General features: G+C 44.2%; 2 protein-coding genes across 2 annotated transcripts in view; one reads left to right on the top strand and one right to left on the bottom strand.

Moving 5' to 3' along the window:
- itga10 (integrin, alpha 10) overlaps window positions 1-11,077 on the bottom strand; it is a 144,473-nt gene extending 133,396 nt beyond the window's left edge. The window contains exon 1 of the mRNA XM_083761992.1: window positions 10,080-11,077. Within this exon, the coding sequence (XP_083618118.1) occupies window positions 10,080-10,131 (52 nt within the window). The 5' untranslated portion in view covers window positions 10,132-11,077. The remainder of the gene's footprint in view (window positions 1-10,079) is intronic.
- Window positions 11,078-14,812: 3,735 nt separating this feature from the next.
- LOC310856521 (uncharacterized protein) lies at window positions 14,813-22,801 on the top strand. The gene is made up of 7 exons (XM_083761993.1): window positions 14,813-15,379; window positions 17,141-17,203; window positions 18,367-18,804; window positions 19,321-19,542; window positions 19,772-20,093; window positions 21,084-21,240; window positions 22,320-22,801. The coding sequence occupies exons 1-7, from the start codon at window positions 14,816-14,818 to the stop codon at window positions 22,657-22,659; spliced, it is 2,106 nt and encodes a 701-aa protein (XP_083618119.1). The 5' UTR covers window positions 14,813-14,815; the 3' UTR covers window positions 22,660-22,801.
- The last annotated feature ends 4,877 nt before the right edge of the window (window positions 22,802-27,678 follow it).

Genomic DNA, 27,678 nt, shown 5'->3' on the forward strand with positions numbered 1-27,678 from the left:
CTACGAAAACAACTAAAAGGAAAAGAATATAGATCCAGCAGCTGTCCTAAAGGGATACTTTTCAGGATTCAATTATTATTATTTATGTTTTAGCAAAAGTAGCAGATATACAAGCTCAAAACACAGCATGAAGCGACATGTTTTGAGCTTGTGGATACTTGTGTTTGACACTATTGCAAATGTAAGCAGTTTGCTGGTTTAGTGGATCAAGTGGATCAGACATTGGAATACCGGTATGAGTATTTAGGGCCAAGCTCAGATGGATATAGGTTTAAAAGTTCTTATTTATTTCTGGCAATATTACAGGTCAATGGCAGAGCATGGAACAATGATGATACATTTATGATGATGGTAAAAAAACAACAACTCCTCCCACCTGGGACTGAGCAGGAGGGGAGTCTCTACAGACGCTGCAGTGGCATTCATTAATACACAAAAAAGATAAAATATCCACCTATGGTGACTTTTTGAGATATTTATGCGTGATGATATCACAATTTAACATTTTGTATTACAAAAAACGGATGACTCCTGGAGGTTTTCGAGGCCGGCCCAGCTGGGAGGAGGCCCACGAGGCAGGTGGATTATGGGCCCTATCCCTAAACTGTTTTGCCATGCTTTACTATACTATTTTGAAAAACATTTTCATATAGTAATAGTATAATCTACAAGCTGCACAACATATCGATGAGTTCAGCAAGTATTTCAAAATGTTTTTTCCATATAGTAAAATATGGCTACTATGTTTATGGATAAGGGGTAAGGCTAGATAGGGCCCCAAATGGGCTCTATTTTCGTCCATGCTAAACCCCTTATCCCTAAACTACTTTGCCTTTTTTACTATTTGGAAAAAAGCTTTTGAATAGTTCAACTTGCCGAACTACATCGACACGTTGTGAGCTTGTAGATTGGCTATTTCTGACTATTCAAAAAAGTCTTTCAAAATAGTAAAAAAAAAGGCAAAGACGTTTGGGGATAAGGGGTTTAGCGGTGACAAATATAGAGCGTGACGAGTGCTGGCCTGGGAACGCCTCTGTATCGGTGTATCCCCCAGTCAGTCTCCACTACGGCTTCTGTGGCCAGGAGAAAGCATAAGCATATAGTCTGGGATTGTCTGCTGGAACTGCTACCCCCACACGACCCGTTTAAAAATAGAAACGTATAGTCGACGAGTCGACGATAGAGAACGTCAGCTTGTAGAGACGCTCTTTGTCTCCTTTTTTTGTAACAAATTTAACCGTGGCAAAAGGCAAAACAGCAGTGGTGGAAAAGGTACTAATTTCTTTCTTTTTTTACTTAAGTAAAAGTATCAATATTGCAATTCCCGAAATAAAAGTCCGGAAATTAAAACAAAAGTATTGGCATCAGACTATACTTAAAGTAACAAGTTTGAAATAGTCGATAACGCAGATTGTAGATCATCAGCTATTTTCAAATGGCTAAACTATATAGTCTATTTAGGGCTGAAGTGGCCTCTTTATTTATCTTTTGTAATGGTATTCAACATCTACAAAGTAACTATAGTATTAGTAACTAAAGTTTTCAAATAATTGTAGCGTAAAAGTACAATGTTGTAGTGGAGTAGAAGTAAAAGTATTGGAAAATGGAAACACTCCAGTAAACTGAAGGTTCCTCAAAATGGTACTTGTTACAGTATATAGTACCTGAGTAAATGTACTTAAGTTACTTTACACCACTGCAAAACTGACATACTGTGTACACACATAGTAGAAGGGTCCACACATGCACTCATGCACATTGCACGCATGCATGCATGCACACACACACACACACACACACACACACACACACACACACGTAGCTCCATAGATTTATGCACCTCTCGACTTCCTGCGGTCTTGACTGTAGCGAAAATAAAAATAACGTTTTCGCTACTCACCAATACAAAGGTGGCTTGTGTGATTAGAAAGCCTACTTTCCACGGTGGACGCACTCTGAGTCCCCCCACCAAACGTATAAAATGCACTTTTTGTCCAGAAAAGGATTTATTTTTCCACCAGAAGAAAAATACTTTAAGTTACTCCACTGCGACCTCTGCCGAAATTGCCAAGAGAAAACCCAAAAGACAAGACTTTTTCTTCCGGTGAACGTATAAAAGTTGCATTTTATACGTGTGGCGGACGGCTCAGAGTGCGTCGACCGCGGAAAGTAGGCTTTGTAATTGTAAATCACACAAGCCGTCTTTGTATTGGTGAGTAGCGAAAACGTTATTTCTATTTTCGCTACAGGCTGGTCTGCATTTCATGCGAGCGTAGGAAGTCGAGAGTAGCATAGCTCTTAGAGCTATGGACCAGAACTAGCATGCACACACACACACACACACACACACACACACACACACACACACACACACACAGGTGACAGTACACAGGTGGATCAGATTAACAATAAGCACAGGGTGGAGAGTCAAGACAGGTAACAGGGGAAAACAGGAAACACAACATTACTCCAAAATAACCCCCCCCCCCCCACCATCCAACCCTTGGTGCTGACTGCTGAGTGCCGAGCAGGGAGGCACTGGGTACCATTTTTATTATAGTCTATGTTTGGGTATGACTCGACCGGGGATTGAACCACGACCTCAGGCCTCAGGGCGGAGACTCTAACCTCATGGCCACTGAGCTGGCATAAAACCTCCCATACTGCCAGGAAATCATAGATAAACCTGACGACTTCACCACTTCACATCTCAATTTGAATTACTCCCATTCTCGTTTAGCTTCACAGGCGTTTTGAGTCTGTGAATAATGTTTTACTTTACAGAGCTGCATCCATGGGCCTGGGCCGTGGCTCAGTGGTCCAGGCACCTTGGCTGGTAATCCAGTCTGGCAGTGTGCCGCGGGTTCGACTCCCGATCACGACGGCCCTCACCGCATGTCTTCCCCCCCCATCTCTCTCCCCATTTCCTGTCAGCCTACGGTCTGTCCCTCCATAAGAAATATAAAAATAAAGGCGAAAGCCACAAAAAGTATTCAGGCTTGAACTGACGAGCTCACTGAAAATAGCAGGTGTACAAACATGCAGCTTGTAGCATGTCACTGCTGTTTTCAGTGTATAAATCAGGCTTCAGACGTTTAAATCTTAACCACTTAAACCAAACATACTTCGCTGAACTCACGATACGATTAAAATCACAATATTAGGTTCACGTCCACGATACGATTTTTCCAGATTTTTTAAAAACATTCTTTTCCCCAGACAAATGGCAGATTTATTTATTTTTATTCTTATTTATCTTTATTTACAGTGTATCTTTTTTTAACTACATTGCAAAAGTAGCGGTACTCAATACGCAACAAGAACTGTAAACATGCTTTCTTATTAAGAACCTAGGGTTAACACGAAAAAATAAAAAGCTTTGACTTTGATGCCATCTTAGAATAGATAGACCTATTTGGAGTGCAGAAACATTTGCCTCCAATGATCAGCTGTTTTCACAGAATGCCTCCAGAATAGGGGAACCAATATTATATTTGGTTTAGTTTAGACGCCTACAGATCTTTCTAAAGTTTTGCCATTTTTGTTCGAGTTTTAGCATTTAAATGTTTAGCGGTCACACACCACTGTGGGTTTACTCATCCTGGATTAGAGCCACGGAAGCTGTAACATCACACAGGTGGTATCCAAGTGGCGCGCACACACACACACACACACACACACACACACACACACACACACACACACACACACCTACTCCTCTCTTCTCTTCTCCTCTCCCCCAAGATCCTCACCACAGCCAGTCTGACCAGCTGTTGTCATGACAACTGAATAAAAACATCGAGCCAAACTGAGTCCAGATCTTCTCAACCACAGTCATTTACAGAAGTGTGTGCGTGTGTGTGTGTGCGCAAGTGTGTGTGTGACGTGTGTGTGTGTGTAGGCTATATCGTGAATGGTGTAATGTAAGTCTCTACGGTAGCAGCATTCAGTAGTAAGCAATGTGTACTATGTTTTAAATACACAAATGGTTCCCTCTCCTCTCCTCCCTTTCCCCTCCCTTTCCCTTTCCCTCTCCCCTCCCCTCTCCTCTCCTCTCCTCTCCTCTCCTCTCCTCTCCTCTCCTCTCCTCTCCTCTCCTCTCAAGCCAATGTTTGTGTTCACACAGACCCAGAAAGCGTATAGGAGCCTCAAAAACGAATCCGAATTAACAGGTGGGTTGCCGTGTGTTCAGTTGTCAGATGGGTTATGAGCTTCAGACACTGGTGAGAGTTTGAAATGGGCCCTGATCTAGACAAGGTTGTGAACCAATGGTTTGTGAATCTCAACCTATTTGGGGCAGAGTTCCCCAATCCATAAGCAACAAGAGCAACAGATATAATGGGATCAATACTGTAAGTAAAACTAGTAACCATACAATAACTCGAAATGCTTGTCATCTCCCTTCAGTCCACATAAACTCTCTCTTTCTCCGTCTCTGTCTGTCTCCATCTCTTTGTCTATCTCTGTCTCCCTCTGTTCTGTTCTCTCCATCTACATGTCCATGTTGTGTTCTCATCCTCTCATGGGGAGAACGTGGGTGGAGGAAGAGAAGAGGTGGAGAGATGGGGAGAAAAACAGATGAGACAAAGAGAGAGAGAGGAGAGATATAGAGATTCTCATGGCAGGTGACTCACTGAAGACTTGAGCAGGTGGACACTAGTAGGCCTGAAATCGATTCGGCATGAGATCACGATTCTTTGATGCCAAGAAACAGCGATTCCTTTTGACATTCTGACCAAATCTACAGTAAGGGATGGATTAACCCCCATGAGGGTCCCTGGGACAGTATTCTGTTTGGGGCAATTTTTAAGCAATTCTGTATCATCCTTTTGACCTAAACTTAACACAATCAACAGCCAATGAAGGTCCCCAGTAGCCCTTTTAAGGGCCTCAACCCCAGTACATGCAGTGGGTCCCAACGGCCCAATTGATAATCTGGCCCTGATCTATGTGAAGTTCAGTTTACAGCTCGACAAAGCGTCATAAAAGTGTTTCATTCACAGACTGAAATGATCTAATGAAAAAAAAGAAAGGCACAAAAGAAGGCACTTCAGTGAAAGTTAACCGAGTCAAACATGTTAAACCACATGAAACCCCAATGCAGCCGTTCCAATTCTGGGGGTGGATATTCTGTGAAAATAACCGATCTACAAGCTCACAACGAGAGGGGGAGGGGGTTTGGGGGGGGTGGGGGGGGGGGGGGGGGGGGGGGCGACAAGGAGAGAAACAGATGATGAGAAAAAGAAGAGGAATGAAGGAATTAAGATTGACAGAACCTTTAAGGGAAAACAAGAAGGGAGGAAATGATTAAGAGGTAATGAGAGAATGTGGGTGATGACATGACACACACACACACACACACACACACACACACACACACACACACACACACACACACACACACACACACACACACACACACACACCTGTGTTCTACATCTCAGTATAACATAACAGTGTGTAACCGACATCCAGTGCACCAGGGAGCTCTGCAGAAACCATTAACATCAAACATACGTGCGCACGGCCGCACTCGCGCGCACACACACACACACACACACACACACACACACACACACACACACACACACACACACACACACACACACACACAGATGCAATGTCTGCTGCACACGCGTGTTAAGAACGACCACATACCGGTACACGACAGTATGGTTAAATTGCACAGCTAATAGGAGACATTACCACAAACAACTGGCTCCTGGTCTGTGTGTGTGTGTGTGTGCGTGTGTGAGTGAGAAAGAAACACTTGGAGTTTACAGTAAATTACCCCCTTTGTGGTTCATGCATGGTTACCTGTCTGTCTGCATTGACTAATTCACTCACGCACACACACACGCGCGCACACACGTGTACATTCACACCCCATTGAGCTCCATTCATTTCACAGCTACTGATAATAATAAACACACAGTTTGTGGTCAGACACACAGAGGTGTTTGTCTACGCTGCCCCCCGGAGCCAGGGAGTTGAAACAACGTCCTGCTACAAGGAGTGGATATAATAGTCTGTATTGTTTATTTTGCATTTTTAAGGATCCCCAGTTTTGGTACAGACCCCCAAAACTCTGAGTGTACAAACGGAACCAAATGGACCCTTATGGGGGGACCACCATGGTTCCATTTATACGCTCTGTGACCCCTTTTCCACCGGTTGGTTCCAAATGGGAACCGGTTCAGATCTTTGTGGTTCTTAGTCCATGAGCCAGAGCTCCAAAATCATAACGTGTGCAAAACCATACTTATATTAGATTGTTATCGCCATGAAACTTACCCAGTTGATTACTTACACGAAGACAATTATTTAATGTATTTTCTTGTTTAATGCAAATCAAGGAAAATATGCAGAAAATAGAAAATATGAAAATATTGCCCACTCAAGTCATAATTAACGTTTCAATTTTGGAGCTCTGGCTCATGGACTAAGATACAAAAACAAGTGAACCGGCTGAACAGATGGAAAAGGTCTGAGAGTTACAGAGCTCTAAGGGAATCCCCTGGAATCCAACCCCTGGACCCCACTCTGAGAGATGTTTACCTGGGTACTCTACTACTCTTCTACATACTGTATGACCTGTCAGCATAACATTATGTGTCTCAGGAGGAGCTACATGCAGCGGGCCGTCTGGCAAGGCTCCCGGTTCAATCCCTCCACTCCTCATGGCTCCAATTAAGTGTCCTCGAGCAAGACATCTAAACCTCTAATGATGTGAATGACGAAAGCGACAAAACCGACAAAAAGTGTGCGGTCAGCTACACTGTGGCTGAGCCCGAGTCACCATTGAAGTGTTGCTCAAACACGCTCGCTGACGTCTCTCAAGCGCTTATAATTGTCCCCGTGTGGGTCAAGTGACAAGTGAGAAAAATCTAAAAGAAAACATAAAGGCTTGGGGTTAAAAACAACAGGGAACTAACTGGCTGATGGCAAGGATTAGTTTCCCTCCCATTTCAAGCTGGAATTGTTATTGTGGGGAGAGAGAGAGAGAGAGAAGGGAAGTGGAAACTGGCCCACAATAGCCTATAACGATTGGTTGACGCTTCACCGCGTCATAGGAGCGCAGCAAAAAGTGTAGCTCGCCATAGCGACAAGTGTCACATTCTTTTTTTAAAGAACGGAAATTCAGTTATTCTTTCCCTGAAATGTCTGTGTGAACCCGGGGGTCTGTTAATCTGTTATGTCTTTTTTTAAAATAAGATATAAAATAGATAAGTTGGTCACAAAAAAGGTGTGGCGCGTCAGCTTGTACCGTCGCTGAGCTTCAACAGAAAACAACGTATGTAGCCCCGTCGCTTTGGCACCGTCTGCTAGCACGGACGCAGCAGCACCACACATGCTCCTGACGAGCAGTTCATGGTCGCCTTGCCGTTGCGCAGATTTATTTAAAGATCGGGCTTTCAACCAGAACCACAGGAACTTCTGTTCAGCTCGCCCCAGTGTGGCCGGCCGTCTTCATTGGCTGAGGCCCGTGCAGTGGCAGCTAGCTAACATGTGTGTGTGTTTTAGGGGGGGGTTTGGGGGGCTGTGAATCCGCTCCACGCATGCAGCCACACCATCATGGTGTGTGTGTGTGTGTGTGTGTGTGTGTGTGTGTGTGTGTGTGTGTGTGTGTGTGTGTGTTTTAGGGGGGGCCTGTGATTCTGCTCCACACACACGCAGCCACACCATCATGCCAGGAATTCCTGCATGGTAAGTTACTTAGTGTTTCAGGGGGAATTGGAGATGTTTCGAGGGGCTTTTTGGGCAGGCCCGATATGACCCATATTATTCATCTGTGTTTTTAGTTTGGGTGGTGTGCCGCTAATGTTGCGCAGTTAATCGAAGAAAAAAAGAAAAGCGATCTAGATTCAGACACCTGTGCAATCTCATCTTGTGAAGAATCGTGAAGGATCGAAGAGAGAGTCTTCTAAGGGTTAAGGGAGGTTGAAGTCAAGCTTTAATTTCTGTTTAAAGCCACAGTAGTTATGGCTCCGGGTGACACATTTTGAATAGTCATGTTCAGCAACTACTGACTAAAAACAATGAATATTTCCATGAAAAACATGATAATCATGTGAGAATCGTGATCTCAATTCTTGAGGAGAAAAATCGAGATTCACAATTTGAGCAAGAATCGTGCAGCACTACCCGCCAGAATCGGTTGTAAATTGTGTAATACTGCTGGAGGCTGGCATTCAGTGATGGAAGACGTACTCGCATTATTTACTTAAGTAAAAGTATCAATAACCTAATGTAGAAATCGTATGTTACAAGTTACAAGTACAAGTTCGGACATCAACATTTACATACAAAAGTATCTGCATCAAAATATAGGCCTACTTAAAGTACCAAAAACATGATATACTCATTATGCAGGTCCCATAATTTCACAGACACGTTTTCAAATAAGTATAGTGGGTATAGGCATTCGGGGGCCATATAGGTTGTTACCATCAGCTATTCTTATAGGACTTTTGATGTTATTACTAACATATTTACTTAACAAAAACAGTTGAAAGGGTTTCTGTTGCAATTTGTTTGAGGTTAACCCCCTAAGTATTAATATTATCCATAGAATGCCTATACTAATAATATGGCATAGACATACCGGTACACACAAAGCCACACACTGAAGAGGTTAGCACCGCTCAAAAATGTATGTCAACTGCATTCTACAGTCATTCTACAAGCTTGTATCGGATACTTTCTTTCGCTATATTTGTCGATTGGTGATGAAGTGCAATACTACACTGTATATAGGAAATGCCCTGGTCGTAATGACTGTATCAATACTACTGTATCAATACTACACTGTATATAGGAAATGCCCTGGTCGTAATGACTGTATCAATACTACTGTATCAATACTACACTGTATATAGGAAATGCCCTGGTCGTAATGACTGTATCAGTGCTAGTTGGACACTGGCTAGGCAGAGGTGGGTTTCAGGGCGGAGGTCATAGGTCACTAGGTCAGTTGGCCAAGGCAGAAGCCATCAGTCATCGTGAAAAGGAGGAGGAGGAGATCTGCTCTTCCAGATCTGACTGCCAGTCCAAGTTAAAATGTCCCTGCTGTGTTTTGAACTCACATCTCCTATCTTCACAAAATTGTTTGTTATTGTGTGTGTGTGTGTGTGTGTGTGTGTGTGTGTGTGTGTGTGTGTACACGCGACGCAGTGCGTGCGTGCGTGTCATGCATCTGCTATTCAGTTCATGTTCTGTTCATGTGTGTTTGGCAGTAACACGTTAACTAATCCCTTTGGAACTCAGAGTGTGTATAAATGCAACCAACAGGCCCATTTGTACACATGCATGATGCAGAGTTACTGAGGATGTTGCTGTGCATTTTGTGAGTTGCTCTGGATAATAATTAAATTGTACGATGGCATTTTGTCTCAGACAGACAGACAGACAGACAGACAGACAGACAGACAGACAGACAGACAGAGAGACAGACAGAGAGACAGACAGACCGTTACTGATCTCCATGGGTAAATCCAGGTGTCAACACCTGACGAGAACTCAATATTCTCTCTTTTTCCAGTGTTGTTCTTTAGGTCCGTGACCCACTTCTGGGTCCTGACCCACGGCTTGACAAACACCAGCCTAGAATAGATCCCCCATACATACAGTATAGGTCTATTCTAGAGCGCTGGCCTGGGGTGCACTTAGCTCAACCTTTCTAAACTACTCTGTATTTTTAGTTTGTCTGACAGTCAGAGCCGTGAATGACCACAGGCCGTTTAAACGTATATATAATATAGGCTACTCTTTCTTTAAAACCAAACTGTAAAAGATAATAATTATGTAAAAATGGAGATTATGGAATCAAGGAGAAACTTTCTGGAAAACTTTTGGATATACCACTAAAGCCATGTTTTATAGGCCTACTGTGGCTAAATTTGTTTCATTAATTTTCAAAATAACATAGGCCTATCTAGCTTGTTTTTAAATATAGGCCTATTTGAAAGATTAAACACTGCAGTAGCCCACATTATTGAAAATTTTTAAAGTTCTTGAAACTTGGATGCGACACTGTATGATTAAATTGAAAGTGGTTAACAAATGGGTTATTTCTTTACCTTTCAGAAGGACAAGGAACTTGAGGAAAAGCAGGTATCTGTGGACCTCCATTGGGCTTCAGATGGCGAGAGGGACGGATGATGGACAGTGGGACAGATCGACAGGGCTCTCTGTCTGTCAGATAATATATCCTATTGATTTATTCACAAAGCAGGCGGTCTCCCTGGACTGTGCAAATACAGTGCATAACAAACAGCGTGTCCACTCACACACACGTTCTTTCAGAGGGGCTCTGTTTACTCGGGGGATCCGTTAAATAAAACGTGTTCAAACGGCGCTCCGCGCACATTTCTCGCGCGTGTGTATCCTGTACACATTAAAACAACATCAGGGGCCTGTCTTCAGAGGCGCTGCTATGTCGATGTCTTTATCTAGAAGTGAAGAAAACCACCGTCTACAGATCGTGGGACCCGTCCATCGATTTGGATGGCATCCACCAGCAGCAACAACGATTAAGTGATGGTGACTGAGAAACAAAACAAAACTACAACAAAATAAACTGTAAAACTATAGAACCTTAATTGTGCCGTGCGTAATTTGCGTAATTGACCTCTCTCGACGGCCCCAAAGATCGAGCAGCACCTGTCCGGTCCAGACGTCCACCCAACAACATTAAAGCATCATCATCATCATCATCACCAACTCCAGTCTCAGTGACTCAGATCCTGTCCTGTCCTGCAGTCTTCTGTCCATATGATGATCAATTAGATCGGACAGGTTTAGTCCTTCAATTACCGCTATAGTCCTTCGGGGTGTGAAGATGTGTCCTCACTGCGCGGAGTGTCCTCAGTCAGTCAATGCGTACGGGCTTTAATAACCTCTTTAGCCTCCGCTTGCTTCTTGTCCAGTGAGTGTGTGTTGTTTCTTAACTTTGTTTCTGTCACTTGTGACGACGAGGGAGGCAGAACTGCGCGCGTGCGTGCGTGTACGCACTCTCCCTTTCAAATGAAAGGGCGCATTTATCCTCAGCGCACAGACCTCTCTCTCTCTCTCTCTCTCTCTCTCTCTCTCTCTCTCTCTCTCTCTCTCTCTCTCTCTCTCTCTCTCTCTCTCATGCACCCCACTAGTCCTCTCTGAGCGCGCCTGGTTTACATTGCAGAAACCTCAAACCCACAACTCTCTCTCTCTCTCTCTCTCTCTCTCTCTCTCCCTGACTCCCTCTCCCTTTCTCGTCTCAGTTTTCATTGGCCCCAAAGTTCTCTCTCTGTCTTCAGTTTTTGACTTGGTTCCATGCTTTTGTTTTCAGCCTATGTGTTCCTGTTAAATCCATTCTCTCTCTCATCTGTTTGTGAGTTTTTTTGTTTTGTTTTAGGAGCAGGACGTAATTAGAACTCATATAACGGTTTCTCGGTTAATTTAATTTGGCAGATATATTTGAATTAAATAGCATGTAATTGATGGCAATGTATGCTGTGGTGAATTTATGACTTAATTATATACATATTAAAGTCTTCGAACACTCGCTTGAACCATAGACTGTAAAAAGGCTTGAACGCATGCGGTGCAGGTTTGTTTTTTGCAGGTTTCAGGCGCCATCTTCTGGCCTCTTCCTACAATTACAATCTTCTTCTTCTTCTTGTGGGGTTTATTGGCGGTTGGCAAACATAACTGTGCATTACCGCTACCTGCTGGTGTCTGTATTTCTCCTACTTCTTGGATTCCTGAGTTACCTTACAAACAACCTATATTCTACCGATCAAATTGGTTTCTCTCAGATACTCAAAAATGTGCCTATATAGCACCTGTCTACTGACACTTTCCTTAAAATGTTCACTATTAAAGTCGTACCTTTCCTTCATTTCTGCTAAATTCTCCCTTAACTGTCTTCTTTCTCCTTCATATGCCCTACACTTCATCATTACATGCTCAACTGTTTCCTCCTCCCCACAATGCAGATCGCACCTCCCTGTGTTATGTTTTCCTATCATAAATTACAATTACAATCCAGTGCAGGCCCTGGTACTGGTCTGTCTGTCTGTCTGTCTGTCTGTCTGTCTGTCTGTCTGTCTGTCTGTCTGTCTGTCTGTCTGTCTGTCTGTCTGTCTGTCTGGGGGGGGTTCCAGGTGGTCCTCAGCTAAATGATGGAGAGTTGGTAACCACATAATGGACCTTCATAGATGTTTATCTCTTGAGAGTGTAAAATTTAAACCAAATGGACTTGGTCTTTTTGGTGTCAGCATCATGTTATGCTTTAGCTATTTAAAAATAGCAGATCTACAAGCTCATATCGCGCCACCGAATGGCGCGATACGAGCTTGTAGGTCTGCTATTTTTGAAAAATCGAAGAGCGACTGACATTTTTTTAATCTGATCTCAGGTCAGAATGGGTTCATCAGACCAGTGTGTGACCGGCGGAAACCTCGTATGAATCTGATCTCAGGTCAGAATGGGTTAAACATCTTGCTTACTTACTTGCTTATATGGTTGTCCATTGAATTTGATGATGACGTCCACTTCTATGGGTGAAAAGCCCTATCCTGGTCCCACAGATCCTATTGCAGTGCAGGATGTGGTGGTAGTGGCAACAGCAAGGTGTCTTCCTCTTGTTTCTCCTCTCCTGTAAATGGTAAATGAATGGTGCATTTATATAGCGCCTTTATCCAAGGTGCTTTACATTGATTGTGCATTACATTCACCCATTCACACACACACACACACACACACATTCACACACCGATGACAGAGGAAACCATGCAAGGCACCAACCTGCACATTGGGACCTATTAGGGGTTCAGTGTCTTGCTCAAGGACACTTCGACACTAACTCTGGGGGAGCCCGGGTTCTAACCTTGCGGTTCCCGTCCGGCCGCTCTACCCCTGTCTCCCTCCTATATTGATTGATTTAAATATTTATTAACAGTTTGCAGAATTACAGTAGCTACATTTCAAGCACAAACTCAATACAAAGACTGTTAACTGTGAGTGGACGACCAAATTAAGCATTATACACTTGTTTACAAGAGGGTCCACCTTGTTCAATTCATCAAAACATTTAGAGACGTACAAATAGACACTTCTATATATCGGTAGTCAAAGAACAGAACAGGAATTCATCATAAAGGAATATGAGACCGCTCGCCCCTTTTCCAACTTCATAGGAGAGGTAAAAAGGGAAAAGAAACATCCGTAGGTGCCCTTTGAGAGCGGTTTTGAAGGAGTCAAGGGATTCGCATGTCTTAATGACATTGTCCTGTCACGTCTCACATTTGCCATTGACAATGAAAGGAGAATTACGTTATATGTGCCTGAAATATGACGTAAATTTGTGGCAACACTAAACATTAAATGCCATTGACAATGAAAGGAAGATTTACGTCATATGTAGACGAGGACATCGGCCTATAACAATCACATGAATTCAGTTGTCATCATTATGATCATGGTGAAAAGATGGAATTTTTTTCTAAACATTGTATGATGGTTAAAAGATAGGTTAATAACATAAGCTGACAAATTAATTCATGAAGAAGTAGGCCTATATACATTATTTATTGGATGATGTACGACAACAAGAGCGCCCCTCACTTCACACAGGTGTGATTTTATTTTAAACATGTAGCCTAGCTGCCTAGATGTATAAGGTTTCTGTGGTCTGGTGAATTTTGGGAGTTTGATATACCAAATAATCCAGGATACATGATCCAGGATAAATGACAATAAGACTCCTGCATGACCCAGGAGTGTTGGCAGCACACACACACACACACACACACACACACACACACACACACACACACACGCTTTGTCACGGAAGGCTCCTACATGGCCTCACCCCCCGAACCCACCTCACCCCTGCCCACTTTGACAGGCTGGGATGGCTTAAGGCTCATACATAGTCTGGATTTTCGGTGGTGGGGTGACCACCGAACTACAACATGACATCACGAGCCGCGGTGAAGAGCAAATCACCGCCACCGCTCCAGCCCTTCTCTCTGTTTTTACTCACCACCGCTCAACGTTATTTCAGCTCCGGTGGTCAGCTCATCACCGGAGCGGTGGTCACCTCACCACCGAAAATCCAGACTATGAATAGGCCTTTAGGGTCGACGACAGAGTACAGCATCTTGCAATGGGTCTGGTCCACAAGATTCGATACACCACCAAGATACCCTGTCTAAATACTTCCTTAATGTAAACTAAGTCCACATCACCAGAGAGAGTGCAACAAACCATGTACAACCCAGATTCGGCACAAACAAGGGACTAAATTATTTTCGCTCCTAAATGCCACCAAAATGTGGAACGCCCTACCAACAGTCATTAAGACATGTGAATCCCTTGACTCCTTCAAAACCGCTCTCAAATGGCACCTACGGACGGCTGCAATTCGAAACTGGCCCCTGTAAAATCTGAATCCCCCCCACCACCCCCCCCCCCCCCTTTCCCCTCACTGTATATGTTTCCCTTTTTACTTTCTTTATGGTGAATTCCTGTTCTGTTCTTTAACTATATAGAAGTGTCTATTTGTACGTCTCTAAATGTTTTGATGAATTGAACAAAGTGGACCCTGTTGTAAACAAGTGTAATGCTTAATTGGGTCGTCCACTCACAGTTAACAGTCTTTGTATTGAGTTTGTGCTTGAAATGTACTGTAATTCTGACAACTGTATTTCAATCAATCAAAAAACTCCAGGCCAGTCGGCGGCGGTATTGCAATCTCTTACCTAGAAAAACCAAAACAAGACACACACCACAGTCACCACCACCACCATTTTTCAACAACAACAACACACACATGCCTACACTGATGGCGGCGGCGACGAGCAGCACCAGCAAGAGCATGCTCAGCACCAGCAGCGGCAACTACGGGGGCATCATGGCGGCGGACGCCGCGGACCCCTCGCTGCAGGTCCCCCCCTCGTGCCGCTGCGTGGTGCCGAACTGCGGCAACGAGTTCTACAAGACGAAGCTCACGGGCCAGCACATCCACTACCACTCTCTGCCGCGGCCTACCACTCTCTGCCGCGACCTGCTGCGCCGCTGGCTGAGCGCCCTGCGGCTGGAGGAGGCGGACATGCCCCTGAGGAAGCAGCTCAACTGCCGGGTGTGCAGCGCCCACTTCACGGACGACGACTACGTGCAGAGGTGCAAGCCGGACGGGGCGGGCGGCCAGGTGCTGGTGCGCTCCAAGTCCAACAGGCTGAAGCCGGACGCCGTGCCGTCCGTGCTTATTAACGGCTGTGGACGTGGTGACGGGACGTACGAGTGGCCTGGAGCGGTGCCGTCCACTGCTGTGCCGTCCAAAATATCAAGAAGAAGACAGAAGAAGCAGAAGGCTTGGCCCATGGCTGAGGGAGAGGTGGGTGACTTGGACTGAATGAATGGACCAAGGTTATAATAGTTAACTAAAACTATCTAAAAAACGAAAACTAGAATAAAAAAAAACATTTTAGTTAACTGTCTGAAACTAATAAAAACTAAAAATAGTTTTAATGACTGTGTGTAAACGATAACTAAACTAAAATGTAAACGATAACTAAACTGAAACTGTATTGTGTGTCCTCAAAACTTTAAACTGAAATTATAGACAAAATACCCAGTTTTAGTTTTTATCAATATTTATATGCCTTTCGGATATTTATAATATAATCCTTTTAAATTCATTCGATTCATTTCCACACAGGGCCTTCTGTGTTTCGGCCCCCAAACTCCCTAACCTGCATCTCAGAGCAGGCTCCCTCTCTCCTCTCCTTCAAAACCTCACTCAAAACCCACCTCTTCAGGATAGCTTTCCCCAGCTGAGGCCTCGTTTATCCTTTTATCTTTTTAACCCTGTACTGTTGTTGTATCTGTTATGTTATGTTTTGCTTTTTTCCCCTTGTTATTAAAGTCTGTTCCTAATGTTCCTATGTAAAGCGCTTTGGGTATTTAGAAAAGCGCTATATAAATTTGAGCTATTATTATTTCTCCAACAAGTTTTACGGCAGTTTTCAGCACCGTACGGCATGCTTAAAGTGAATGGCACATTGAGTGGCAAAGCAACATGCAAAGTGAGTTTAACATTGTTTAACGTTGTTTAATGCAATCAGATAGTGATGACTGTTTGGATGCATGGGTTGTCAAGGCCAGAAAGTAGTTTTTTGCCACTCAGTGGGCATTCCTGCATAATTTCTGGGTTTGATGATGATGTCACGTGCATATCCTGATCCTCTATATTGTAGAAATAGTGATTCTCAATCTTTTACATTTCAAGGACTCTCCTAGTCCATACCTTTTGATTGCAATACCCTCCATTGACTCCCCACTCATCCAATTTGCATTTGCGATCTACTTGTATTAAACAATGTTAAACTCACCAACATTGCAGCTGTAGGGCAAGCTACTTTCTGTCAAGACATCCTCTGCAGGTGATTGGAGTTTGGAAGTGTTGGAGTTTGGAAGCACTCGTTTTTATTAAGGGGTCACACTGCTGCTGCCTCCTGCATTATGTGCAAATGCGAAACAGATGGCACGCAGGGGCCAGGGCCGTTCAGTGACTTACGAGCGCTTCCAAACTCCAACACCAATCACTTCCAAACTCCAAAGAATCACTTGACAGAATGCCTTGATAGAAAGTAGCTCATAACATGTCTACATGGATTTTTATGACACAAAAGCTCGGCAGATTGAAAGAGGATAATTCAAGTTTGGCCTAGAGCTGCAATGTTGGTGAGTTTAACCACCTTCTTCTTCTTCTATCTTACAAAAAACTGCTGAAAAAAAAAGTTATACATCCATGTAGGAAAAGTTAGCTTGGGATAAACATTTGAAGCAAACTGGGCAGTCATATTTTTGCATTCATTTGCAAAACCTTTGTAAATAGCAGTGTATTTAACGGTAGTTTGCTCTGTTTAGTATTTCTATGTAGTATAGAGATGCACATGGTGCTCACTCACTCACTCACTCACTCACTCACTCACTCACTCAATTCAATTTAATGTAGCTTTGGCATGCAAAAACGTACGTTTATTACAAGTGGTGGAGGGAGAGAGAGGTTGGGAACCACTGGGGTTTACGAGTCTTAGCTGCCAATCCTGCCATATGGAACATGAACTATATTTCTGTCTGTTTTCCTCCACAGAGCATGACGACAGAAGACATGGCTCCTGCAGACATGGAGACCACATCGTTGGAATGGGGCGGGGTATGATGGTTTCTATACCCGTCGTTTTGGTCTTTTAAAGGCTATTTTGACCACCGCGTATAGTTCAAACAAACTACTACAGGGTTTAACGTGGTTAAGCAATCCTCTGTAACCTTTCTGTTCTAACCTGGATTGACTTTTTTTTTTTTACCACTGAGCTAATAAAAACCTGCCTGCTTGCTTGAATTGTGGACCAGAACGCTTGTTACCGTAATCTGATTTTATTCTTACCGTAATCTGATTTTATTCTATCCAGAGCGGACAGCAGCTCAGAGCATGTTGCTGTAAATTACCGTAACCGCTGAGGGCCTTAGGGCCGATTCATACTCCTATTTTAGAGCCGAATAAAAGTCGGTTCGGCTCTGTAGAGCCTACAATTTGACGTCATTTGAGGTTCGGGGGGGCGGGTACCGTCCTAAAGTCGGCTCTTCGGTGCTACTGAAAATTTCTGACGAGCCGAAATCATTTCGGCACTACAGCGCCGAAACAGCGATAAAATAGGAGTATGAATCGGCCCTTAGGCTCCTTCGCTTTGTCACAGAAGCCCCTTTGGGACAAAACACTGCAACATATTTGTTCATTATGAAAGACAGACGTGTGGGTTGTTATAAAAAGAAATCTCAGAGCGATACAAGTAAGCAATTTAGCCTAAAGCTAAAGTGGGTCAACGTGCAACAAGACATATCACACCGCAGGGACAACGCTAAAACTGTCACGACCCTTTGGTGTGATTAGGGCTTTAGACTCAGGTGTGCACGGTCGTTATGTTATGTTCTGTACGTTTTCACCTGTACCACTCGTTATTGGATATAATAACATAACCCGGAATTCTCCTTTCACTGCATTAACCCATTCTGGACGGGAACCTGGTGTTTTAAGCATGATGTTATAATTTAGCTATTGAAACATAGCAGATCTAGGAGCTCATGAGCTCTCGTAAAATGTTATGTGGCACAAATCTTTGAATTAGATATTTTGAGATTGGGGTCCGCGGCCAATTATGCTGGGGGTCCTTGACATGAAATAGTTTGAGAACCACTGACATAGAAACACAGGTTGTTCAGGAAACATGTCATGTTATGGAAGGCATTTGTAGAATCGTCCTGGGGTCTAAATGGGTTAAGGCACGCAAACAATGTCCGGCATTTTGTTGTTCCCACCAGGATCCCTCTGACGGCGCGACGATGAAGAGCGCGGAAGCCGCGCCTACCGGCGGCGGCGCCGCTGCCGCGACCACGCCATCGTGGCGGCCGACCGGGGCCGGGGCCTGGGGGTCGGCCCCGGGGGGGGCCAGGACGGCCGCGGCGCTCCACCTCCAGTGTCCGCTCTGCGGCCACTTCTCCAAGAGCCACGCCCACCTGCTCACCCACGCGGCCGACGCCCACCCCAGCCACCTGGACGGCGTGCCAGTGGGCCGGCTGGGCAACATCATCATCTACCAGAGCACGGCCGGTCTGTTCCACTGCAACCAGTGCTACTTCACCACCAAGTACTTCCCCAACCTGTACGACCACATCATCACCACGCACTGCATGGACCAGGGGCGCAAAGATGGAGGAGGGGAGGACGGGGAGAAAGTGGCGGACTGTAAGGCAGAGGAGGTGTGTAGTGTCTGTGTACGGAAGGTTTAGACTGGCATGATGTTTTGTCTTATAGAGCGTCGCAGTCCCGCCCCCTTTCAAAACGACGAGGGCACCAGGAAATAATTCATTTTTCACCTTAGACGTTTCAAAAAGTATTTATTTAAAGACCTTTTAAAGCCTTGGACAAAGCCAACTCGGCAGGTGACAACTCATGACTATAAACACTTTTTTTGTTGTTGGGCCGAACAAATAATTAGAAAGAAGAAAACAAGGGTTTTTCTTCTTTTTTTTTTTCCGGGAGTCGAACCCGCGGCACACTGCGACTGGATTACCAGTCCGGTGCCCAGACCGTTACGCTACGGCCTGGGCCGGGTTTTTCTTCTTTAAATAAATTATTTTTGAAACGCCTATGGGAAGAGTGTTTGGGGAATTGACAAATCATGACGGTAAACAATTGTTTTTGGGCCGAACAAATAAACATATTCTTTTTGTTTTTCTATGCCTGGATTGAAATGGTACTTTGTATACTTCTAGGCGGAGGAAGAAGGCGACGCAGAGAAGGTTGGAAAGAAAGCGGACTCAGTCAAGCGTAAGAGGAGCAGCGAGGGAGACGACGAAGACGACGAAGAGGAGAGAGAGGAGGGAGACGACGTCCAAAAAGAAAGCGACGCAATCGGCGACGTCCCAACGGACGCCGACGCGTCGGACGAGTCCAAGGGCGTGCTGCGCTTAGACGGGGACTACTACTGCTGTCAGGTGGGTGGTGTTTTAGACGGGGACTACTACTGCTGTCAGGTGGGTGGTGTTGATTCCATCGACTAAAACTGTATGAGGAAAAATTTAACATGTTCGTAGACTACCATTTTCTTTTCACCCACAGTCGGAAAATAAATGGAAACTAAGCTACGGTGACTAAAGCTAAGACATTCCAGGTGAGCGGGAAAAACGAAATGAAAATGTGTTGATGAAAATCCCGCCCTGCCAGGTGTGTGACTTCAAGACCCAGCTGAAGGGCACGGGCATCCTCCACGTGGTGAAGAAGCACAAGATCCCGCGGGCGTACGCCTACGCCACGGCGCCCACCAAGCAGTCCTCGTCCCCCTCCGGCTCCAACGAGGAGGAGGCGGGCAGCCAGGCCATGATGGCCACGGCCGCCAAGCTGGCGCTCATGTCCTCGTCCAGCGGCGGTGGCGGTGGGAGTGGCGGCGACCTCCTGACGGAGGAGATGAAGGCCCGGGACAAGGTGGTGAGCTGGGTCAAGGGCCGCTACGTCTGTCTCCTCTGTGGATGGAAGACCAAGTCCAAAGGTATTATTACTATACTCACTGTTACTGACTAACTGTAGTCTCGTGTAGCCAGACCAGGGGGGTCACCAACATGTCCGTACACGGACAAATGCGTCCGTGGCAAAGACTTGGTCCTGTCCGTGGCAACATTTTAGATTTTCTGTTTTACACACCATTATAATGTTCTTATTTTGATCCTAACACTTACGGCGGGGCTCCACTGGGTGCATTGCGTCTCCGCCGCGTGCGTCAAAAAACGAACCGGGGCAATTTTAATGCAGTCACGCAACGCAACTCAACGCGGGCAGTGGAGCCACCCTTCATTGATTAAAAAGGGAACATTCCAGTTCTATTAAAATATATTTTACATTTATTTTATTTTATTTCTGTTTCTGCTAAAACACCAAGCTATATATGCTTAGATGTTTTGTATTTATATTAGGATAAATTTGAGCGACTGTAAAGACCAAACGTTTCGGAAGTGGGGATGGTGCTCCATTTCCGGCCACTTTATATTTTACTCATGATTCCGTTGCTCCAGACTGTATGACGGAAGCATTTGAACATTGCGAGAGGCAATAGTCTGGCCACGCAAGACTACTAACTAAATAACTAACTAGTACTCGGGATGGGATGGGGATTGTTATGGAGAAATGATCACGGTTTCACGATTTTTACTGGTTTTCCACAACAGTTGATAAATAAGTAACTACTAACCCCAACCCAAAATGAGGCTAAACCAAATAATTGCGATTTAACGATATAATTGTGTGTTTTTGGAAATTAACATTGGAACATAACACAAATAAATAAACAAAACTGCTTTTCTGTTTGGCTTTTAGGCTTCGTAAACTTTAACAGGGGGCAGAGCGTTTGGCATAATGATTTGTCGATGAATGAGAAATACAACTAATGAGAGGTTCTAAATGTTGGTTTTGATACATTTTCCGTTCTCCCCCCCCCCCACCAATGTGTAAATCTCTCTCAATCTCTCTCTCTCTCTCTCTGCAGGGATCATCTTTAGCCACGTGGCGCGCAATCATGATGTGGAACGTCCGTACTCCTGTAAGGAGTGTCAGCTTTCCTTCTTCCTGCCTTCCTACCTGCAGCAGCACATGAGCACCCAGCACCGGGCGGGGTGCTACGGCTGTCCCTTCTGTTCCTTCAGGTAAGGGTCCACCCAGCAGCGGTCCACCCAGCACCGGGCGGGGTGCTACGGCTGTCCCTTCTGTTCCTTCAGGTAAGGGTCCACCCAGCAGCGGTCCACCCAGCACCGGGCGGGGTGCTACGGCTGTCCCTTCTGTTCCTTCAGGTAAGGGTCCACCCAGCAGCGGTCCACCCAGCACCGGGCGGGGTGCTACGGCTGTCCCTTCTGTTCCTTCAGGTAAGGGTCCACCCAGCAGCGGTCCACCCAGCACCGGGCGGGGTGCTACGGCTGTCCCTTCTGTTCCTTCAGGTAAGGGTCCACCCAGCAGCGGTCCACCCAGCAGCGGTCCACCCAGCACCGGGCGGGGTGCTACGGCTGTCCCTTCTGCTCCTTCAGGTAAGGGTCCACCCAGCAGCGGTCCACCCAGCACCGGGCAGGGTGCTACGGCTGTCCTTTCTGCTCCTTCAGGTAAGGGTCCACCCAGCAGCGGTCCACCCAGCACCGGGCGGGGTGCTACGGCTGTCCCTTCTGTTCCTTCAGGTAAGGGTCCACCCAGCAGCGGTCCACCCAGCACCGGGCAGGGTGCTACGGCTGTCCCTTCTGCTCCTTCAGGTAGGGGGTCCGACACAGGGGTCATCAACATCTCTGTACATATACGGACAAGAAAATGTGTCCGTGATCTACAAGCTCATAGCGCTGCTACGAGCTTGTAGGTCTGCTATTTTAGAAAAATCGTGAAAATGTGGTGCAAACTTTGAATATATATTCTTTCAGAGTTTTTTTTTGTTTTAGTTTTTAATAAAAATCTTTGCTTCTGGAACAACATATTTTCAGATGGGGGTCGGCGGCCAATTACATATATTTTTGGGGGTCCTTGACATGAAATTGTTGAGCACCACTGACACAGAAACACATAACAGGTTTTTCATTTAAGAAAACTTTCAGGATTTAGAAGACATTTTGTAGAATCTAGTGTCAGGTCTAAATGGGTTAAAAAATCTAAAATGATAACTCAACGCCAGAACTAAATGCAAATAAAGACGAAGGAAGAGTTAAAAACTACAATAACTTTGATTTTCATAATCTCTCCCCGTCTTCAGGTCTGTAAACATGGGAGGCTTCAAGAGACACTGCAGATGCTGCGCCGCCCGCGAGGAAGGAGAGGATGGAGGAGGAGGAGGAGGAGCGGAGGAGAAGGGAGAGGAGGAAGCAGCGGGAGAGGAAGCGAGTGATGGAGAAGAAGGGGAAGGGGCAGGAGCCAGCGACGGAGAGGAGGAGAAAGGAGAGGAAGAGATTAATGGAGAACAGGACAAAGGAGATAAGAAAGGACAGGACAAAGGAGATAAAGGACAGGATAAAGGAGATGAGAAAGGACAGGAGAAAGGAGATAAGAAAGGACAGGAGAAAGTAGACAAGGCAGGACAGGAGAAAGGGAAATAGGGCTGCAACTGTTGACCGGTTACTACACAAACTACACTTGTTGCCTATAATGACCTTAATTCATTGATATCTCATTTTATTTTCTTTGATTTACAATAGATTTAAGGTATGGTAAGTGATATGTTAACTCGACACTATAGCAATGATTATTAGAATATGAGTCTCTCCAGCTCTTTCAGGCCTATTCGTACTCATAAGCTATACTCACCTTTTGGTGCAATCAATTGGCTGTCAGTGAAGTGACTTCAAGAGATCAGATTCTGAAAAAGCTATGTTTCTATGTCCGTCGTTCTTTGATTTAAAAAACAAAATAGCAGACCTACAAGCTCATAGCGCGCCACTCGGTGTAATTAAGATGATTGAATGCAGGGCAGATTGAGGTTGGAGGACAGGGCTGTGCGGCGCTAGGTTTCGTGAGGCGGTCCGTGCGTCTTGAGATGGCGGAGAAAGCGAGCAGCTGTCTTACTCTATGCTAAGGAAGTACTCTGACTGACTGACAGACAGTCTGCTAAATTATTAATAAGATATAGGGAGGACCGGAGCTGCAGAGCGTCTGTGAACAAACACACGCAAGGATCACCTTTATTTCAACCAGAAAATATCACTCACCCTACTTTTTTTTTAATCAATTAGTTGATTAACAGTTGCATCCTAAAAGGTGAACCATGTCATCCCCCAACAGTGATGCTGCTGGGGGACAAGGATGTGGTCAGGAGCCATTTCATTGTGGTAAATAAAGTGCCAGTCTGTCCCCTAGCGCCTCAAACTCAACATTACTGTGATGACTGAACATAGACCGTCTGTTGTTTCAACAACTCCATGGTGGTGGAGACATTTCACAGATGGATGGACCAAAGCAACACCACGACTGTAACACTTGTTTCAACAGTTATGGACGAAGGTGGACTTCTATACAGGGTTTCCACGGTCATGACATTCCTGGAAATATTTTGAAATTAGGAAAAAATAAATTCCACTCGTGGAAAAGATTGGGAATGTATCAAAGTCCTGGCTCCTTGAAAAAAAAAATGGATATGCAATTTATGCATTGTTTTTGACTATTGATTTAGTTAATAAACACAATTTCCAAAACATGTATTACATTACACGAAATATGTAACATAAGTCGCGTTTCCTAGAACGGGCTGCATGATTGCAGCCTAATGTGTACCGTACGTGACACAAATAACAGATCTACAAGCTTGCAACGTGCTGCAGTGTGTGATCGTATGCCCTGCCCTAAGATAGGTGGTGTTAGCAAAAAGAAAATGTATGACATTTGGAATGGAAATCTACCATTCTATAGTCTATGCTTTATTGTTGCTACACTAGTAATGCCTGCCTGTCTTTGGGCATTGCACATAGGAGTAAGAGACATTATTGTGCTGAATGATTGTTATATAGGCCTGGCAATTGGGTTATATATTCTGGAAAAGTTTTGGAAATTAATTTGTTAAAACTGTGTGGGAACCCTGTCTATGAGCTGTACCTGCTGTTGACTAGATGTACATAAACTGTTCAGAGTCCAGACCCATACAGAGGTTAAAATAGGGTGCATTTTGCATCGCAAAACGCAGTTTATAGTTAAGGGACGCAATAAAACGACCTCTGCATCCACGGGATGCTCTACCGTAAAATTTGTATTCTAGTTTATTTTGCTAGCTTTAGTTATAATTTCTTCTGTTTTCTACATGAATATAACCACATGTATAACCATATACAATGAAATGGGAGTTAGATGCTGCAATTTGTAAAAATGGCAATGACTCCTAATGTCGTTGAAGTGGGACTCATCTAAAAGACCATCCCTGCATCCTGGGACTCATTACATTGAAAACCTATTTACGTCACTGCCCATAGTTTGGGAAACACTGGTTATGAGGGGACATTTACTGTATGTTTGTCTTTTCAGTGGTTACATTGACAGTAATAAAATAAAACTTGTATTTTATTTTCTCATGAGATCATCTTGCTCAATCTGTTGTGTAATATCTACCATACTATGTGCAATGGGTGTACAGTAGCAAAGTACATTTACTTACCGGGGGCGGCGGTGGCTCAGGGGTAGAGTGCCTGGATGGTAACCGTAAGGTTGCCAGTTCGAACCCGGGCTCCCCCAGAGTTACTGTCGAAGTGTCCTTGAGCAAGACACTGAACCCCTAATTGCTCCCGATGTGCTAGTTGGTGCCTTGCATGGTTTCCGCTGCCATCGGTGTATGAATGGGTGAATGTAATGCACAATCTCTGTAAAGCGCCTTGGATAAAGGCGCTATATAAATGCACCATTTACTTACTTACTGTATTTACATGTATGCTTTGGGTAATAGCATTTTTGGAATCTCCACTACATTTCAAAGACAAATATTGTACTTGCATTACATTTCTAGGAAGGGAAAGAGTACAATATGCATTAACCAATTCATCTGTATTTAAAATCAATATAGTGAAAACGGCATACAAAACAATCTGTCCGTGTTGTGAGATTGTACACTGGATATTTTTAAATAAATGTATTTGTGTTGTAACACAATTTATCTAATGGACACAGTACAACACCAATGGGCCTATATTTATTTAAAAATATCCAGCTGTCAACAAGCTCACAACACGGACCCGTTTTTTTGTATGCTGTTTTCACTATACTATTGATTTTAAATATAGATTATAGGCCTATAACCCCCATTATTCAATGGTCACAAATGTAAGAGATATATTAACAATTACTCAGTAATCAGTATATGTTTTTTTACTTGAAATGCAGTTAGTAGTACTAATATTAGTTAATTTAATATAGGCCTACTGACACGTACATAAAACATACAATGCAATTTCATCCAGTGGCTACTGTGAGTGTTCATATCATTACCTGAATAGATCTGGTAATGAGATAAGGTCCCTGGGCCCCACTTTGAGAAGTACTGGTCTAGGTTTTAATTTAGAATAGACTTTGGTGGACAGTCTAGTAGCCTGGCTAATAAGCCAGACTCAAATCACACTGTCGGCAGGCAATTTTTGTTTTGCCAACGGCTGATTCGGTCTGGCTTATTAGCCAGGCTAGTAGTCTAGTGGGCACTGTACTGAAATAGTTTGTACAGTGAAGATATCACTCCAGCAGATGGCGCCAATGGAACGCTTAATGATGGCTGCCAAAACGCCATAAAACTACAAAACAAGGAGAAACTTCTTCGAGCTGGAACTTAATGGTTGGGCTACTGTTGTTTACATCGAATTTATGGGGATTCTCCATATATGGGCACGTCGGCATGTCAAGCTTATGGGCATAAAAGTTACACAGGCCTACAGAGATCTCCATATAGCCTATGGGTATACAATGTAAAATGACAGATGGGTAGCTTGGTTGTGGGGCTCCATTGGAGAAGCACTATGAAGAAGTAGCCTAATATATATATATATATATATATATATATATATATATATATATATATTATCTGCAGAGCTGCCTGACTGTATTATAGTTAAGTTTTGTTCTTGTGTTATCTTGTGTTTGTTATCGTGGGTACACTTGCATTCGGCCACTTACTGATTGTCTTTTCATGCAGGCATGAAAGGTAAGGTAAGGTAAGGTAATTTTATTTATAGAGCGCCTTTCAAAACAGTTGTTGCTGTAGGCTACAATAAAATTAAAGGAATAAAACAAGAACATCTCAATCAAAAAATAAACCAACAATGAAATAAGAAACAGAGTAGCAAAGACAGTACAGTACCTAGAAATAGATAAGATAAAACAATACATAGAAATCACTGGAGCAAGCCAAAATGTTTGCGGTACAAATGCGTTTTCAGTAGCTTCTTAAAGATCTCAACAGATACAGAGTGGTAAATCATTCCGCAGCGTAGGTGCAACAAATTCGAAAGCTCGATCTCATGAAACACAGCAAGGCAGAGCACGGAAGAAAAGCGTATGTCAAAACTTAAAGACGTGGCATGAGGAGACCACAACAGTGCTTCAGCTGAGCCTTTACATGGGATCTCCTTAAGGATTATGTCATCTTTTTCCAGGTGGATACCGAGCCACTTCCCCCTTCACTCCCACTCCAACAACATACATAATCAGAGATAGGACCAGGAACAAAGGACACCGATCACAGTCCACCCCATTACCCAAACAAGTCACAGATATGCCTTAATTGTATGACTGGTTCCACCAGAGCAACCAGAAGAGACCAGTAGAGAAACTGAGGAGCTTGAACTTGTGCCCTGAGCTAAGGTCCAAAGTTAACTCTTCAGCTATCTGGGAACCCATCAGCAAAAAAAGAAAGAACAGCACCCTCTGCTGTTTGTTTACTTAGAATTTGCCTCCTCAATAGCAAGGTTACCGTCATTTCCAGACTATAAGCCGCGGCTTTTTACCCATGATTTGAACCCTGCGGCTTATACAACGGTGCGGCTAATCTATGGATTTTTACAGCTAATGCAGAGCCATCTCAGGTTCTGAGCTAACGTAGCTGCGGCTTATAGTCCGGTGCGGCTTGTATATGGGATTTTCCCTAAATTTGGCTGGTACGGCTTATATTCAGGTGCGGCTTATAGTCCGGAAATTACGGTAATTAAATAAGGTTAGGAAGCGAACACCGTACGGTGGACTCCATGTTGCTCCCTGGAAGGAAAGAAACATGCTCAATGTGTGCGTCAATGGGCTATATATGCAGCCAACACTTCCGCGTTCAGCTTCCTTGGTCTCAATTGCACATGTTTCTTTCCTTCCAGGGAGCATCATGGAGTCCACCGTATGGTCTTCGCTTCCTGTCCTCTTTTTAATAGTCCTTGCTCAATAGAATGTGTATAACAGGATGTTGGCCCGTTAGGCCCGGCTTCAGCCCTTCACTCCCTGTAGTGTGCCTGTGTTTTCATTCCCACTATCAACGGTGTATACACATTCTGAATGGCCTTGCTGACAGATTCAGTAGCGCAGCACATAATCTGTTCTTGAAATTTAACTCTTCAGTAGCAGAACAATTAAATCAGCAAGTTGCATTTTGTTCAAGGTATACTCTTTCT

This window comes from Protomyctophum parallelum (genome assembly GCF_964188405.1).
Source record: "Protomyctophum parallelum genome assembly, chromosome: 3".
In the NCBI taxonomy this organism is placed as follows: domain Eukaryota; kingdom Metazoa; phylum Chordata; class Actinopteri; order Myctophiformes; family Myctophidae; genus Protomyctophum; species Protomyctophum parallelum.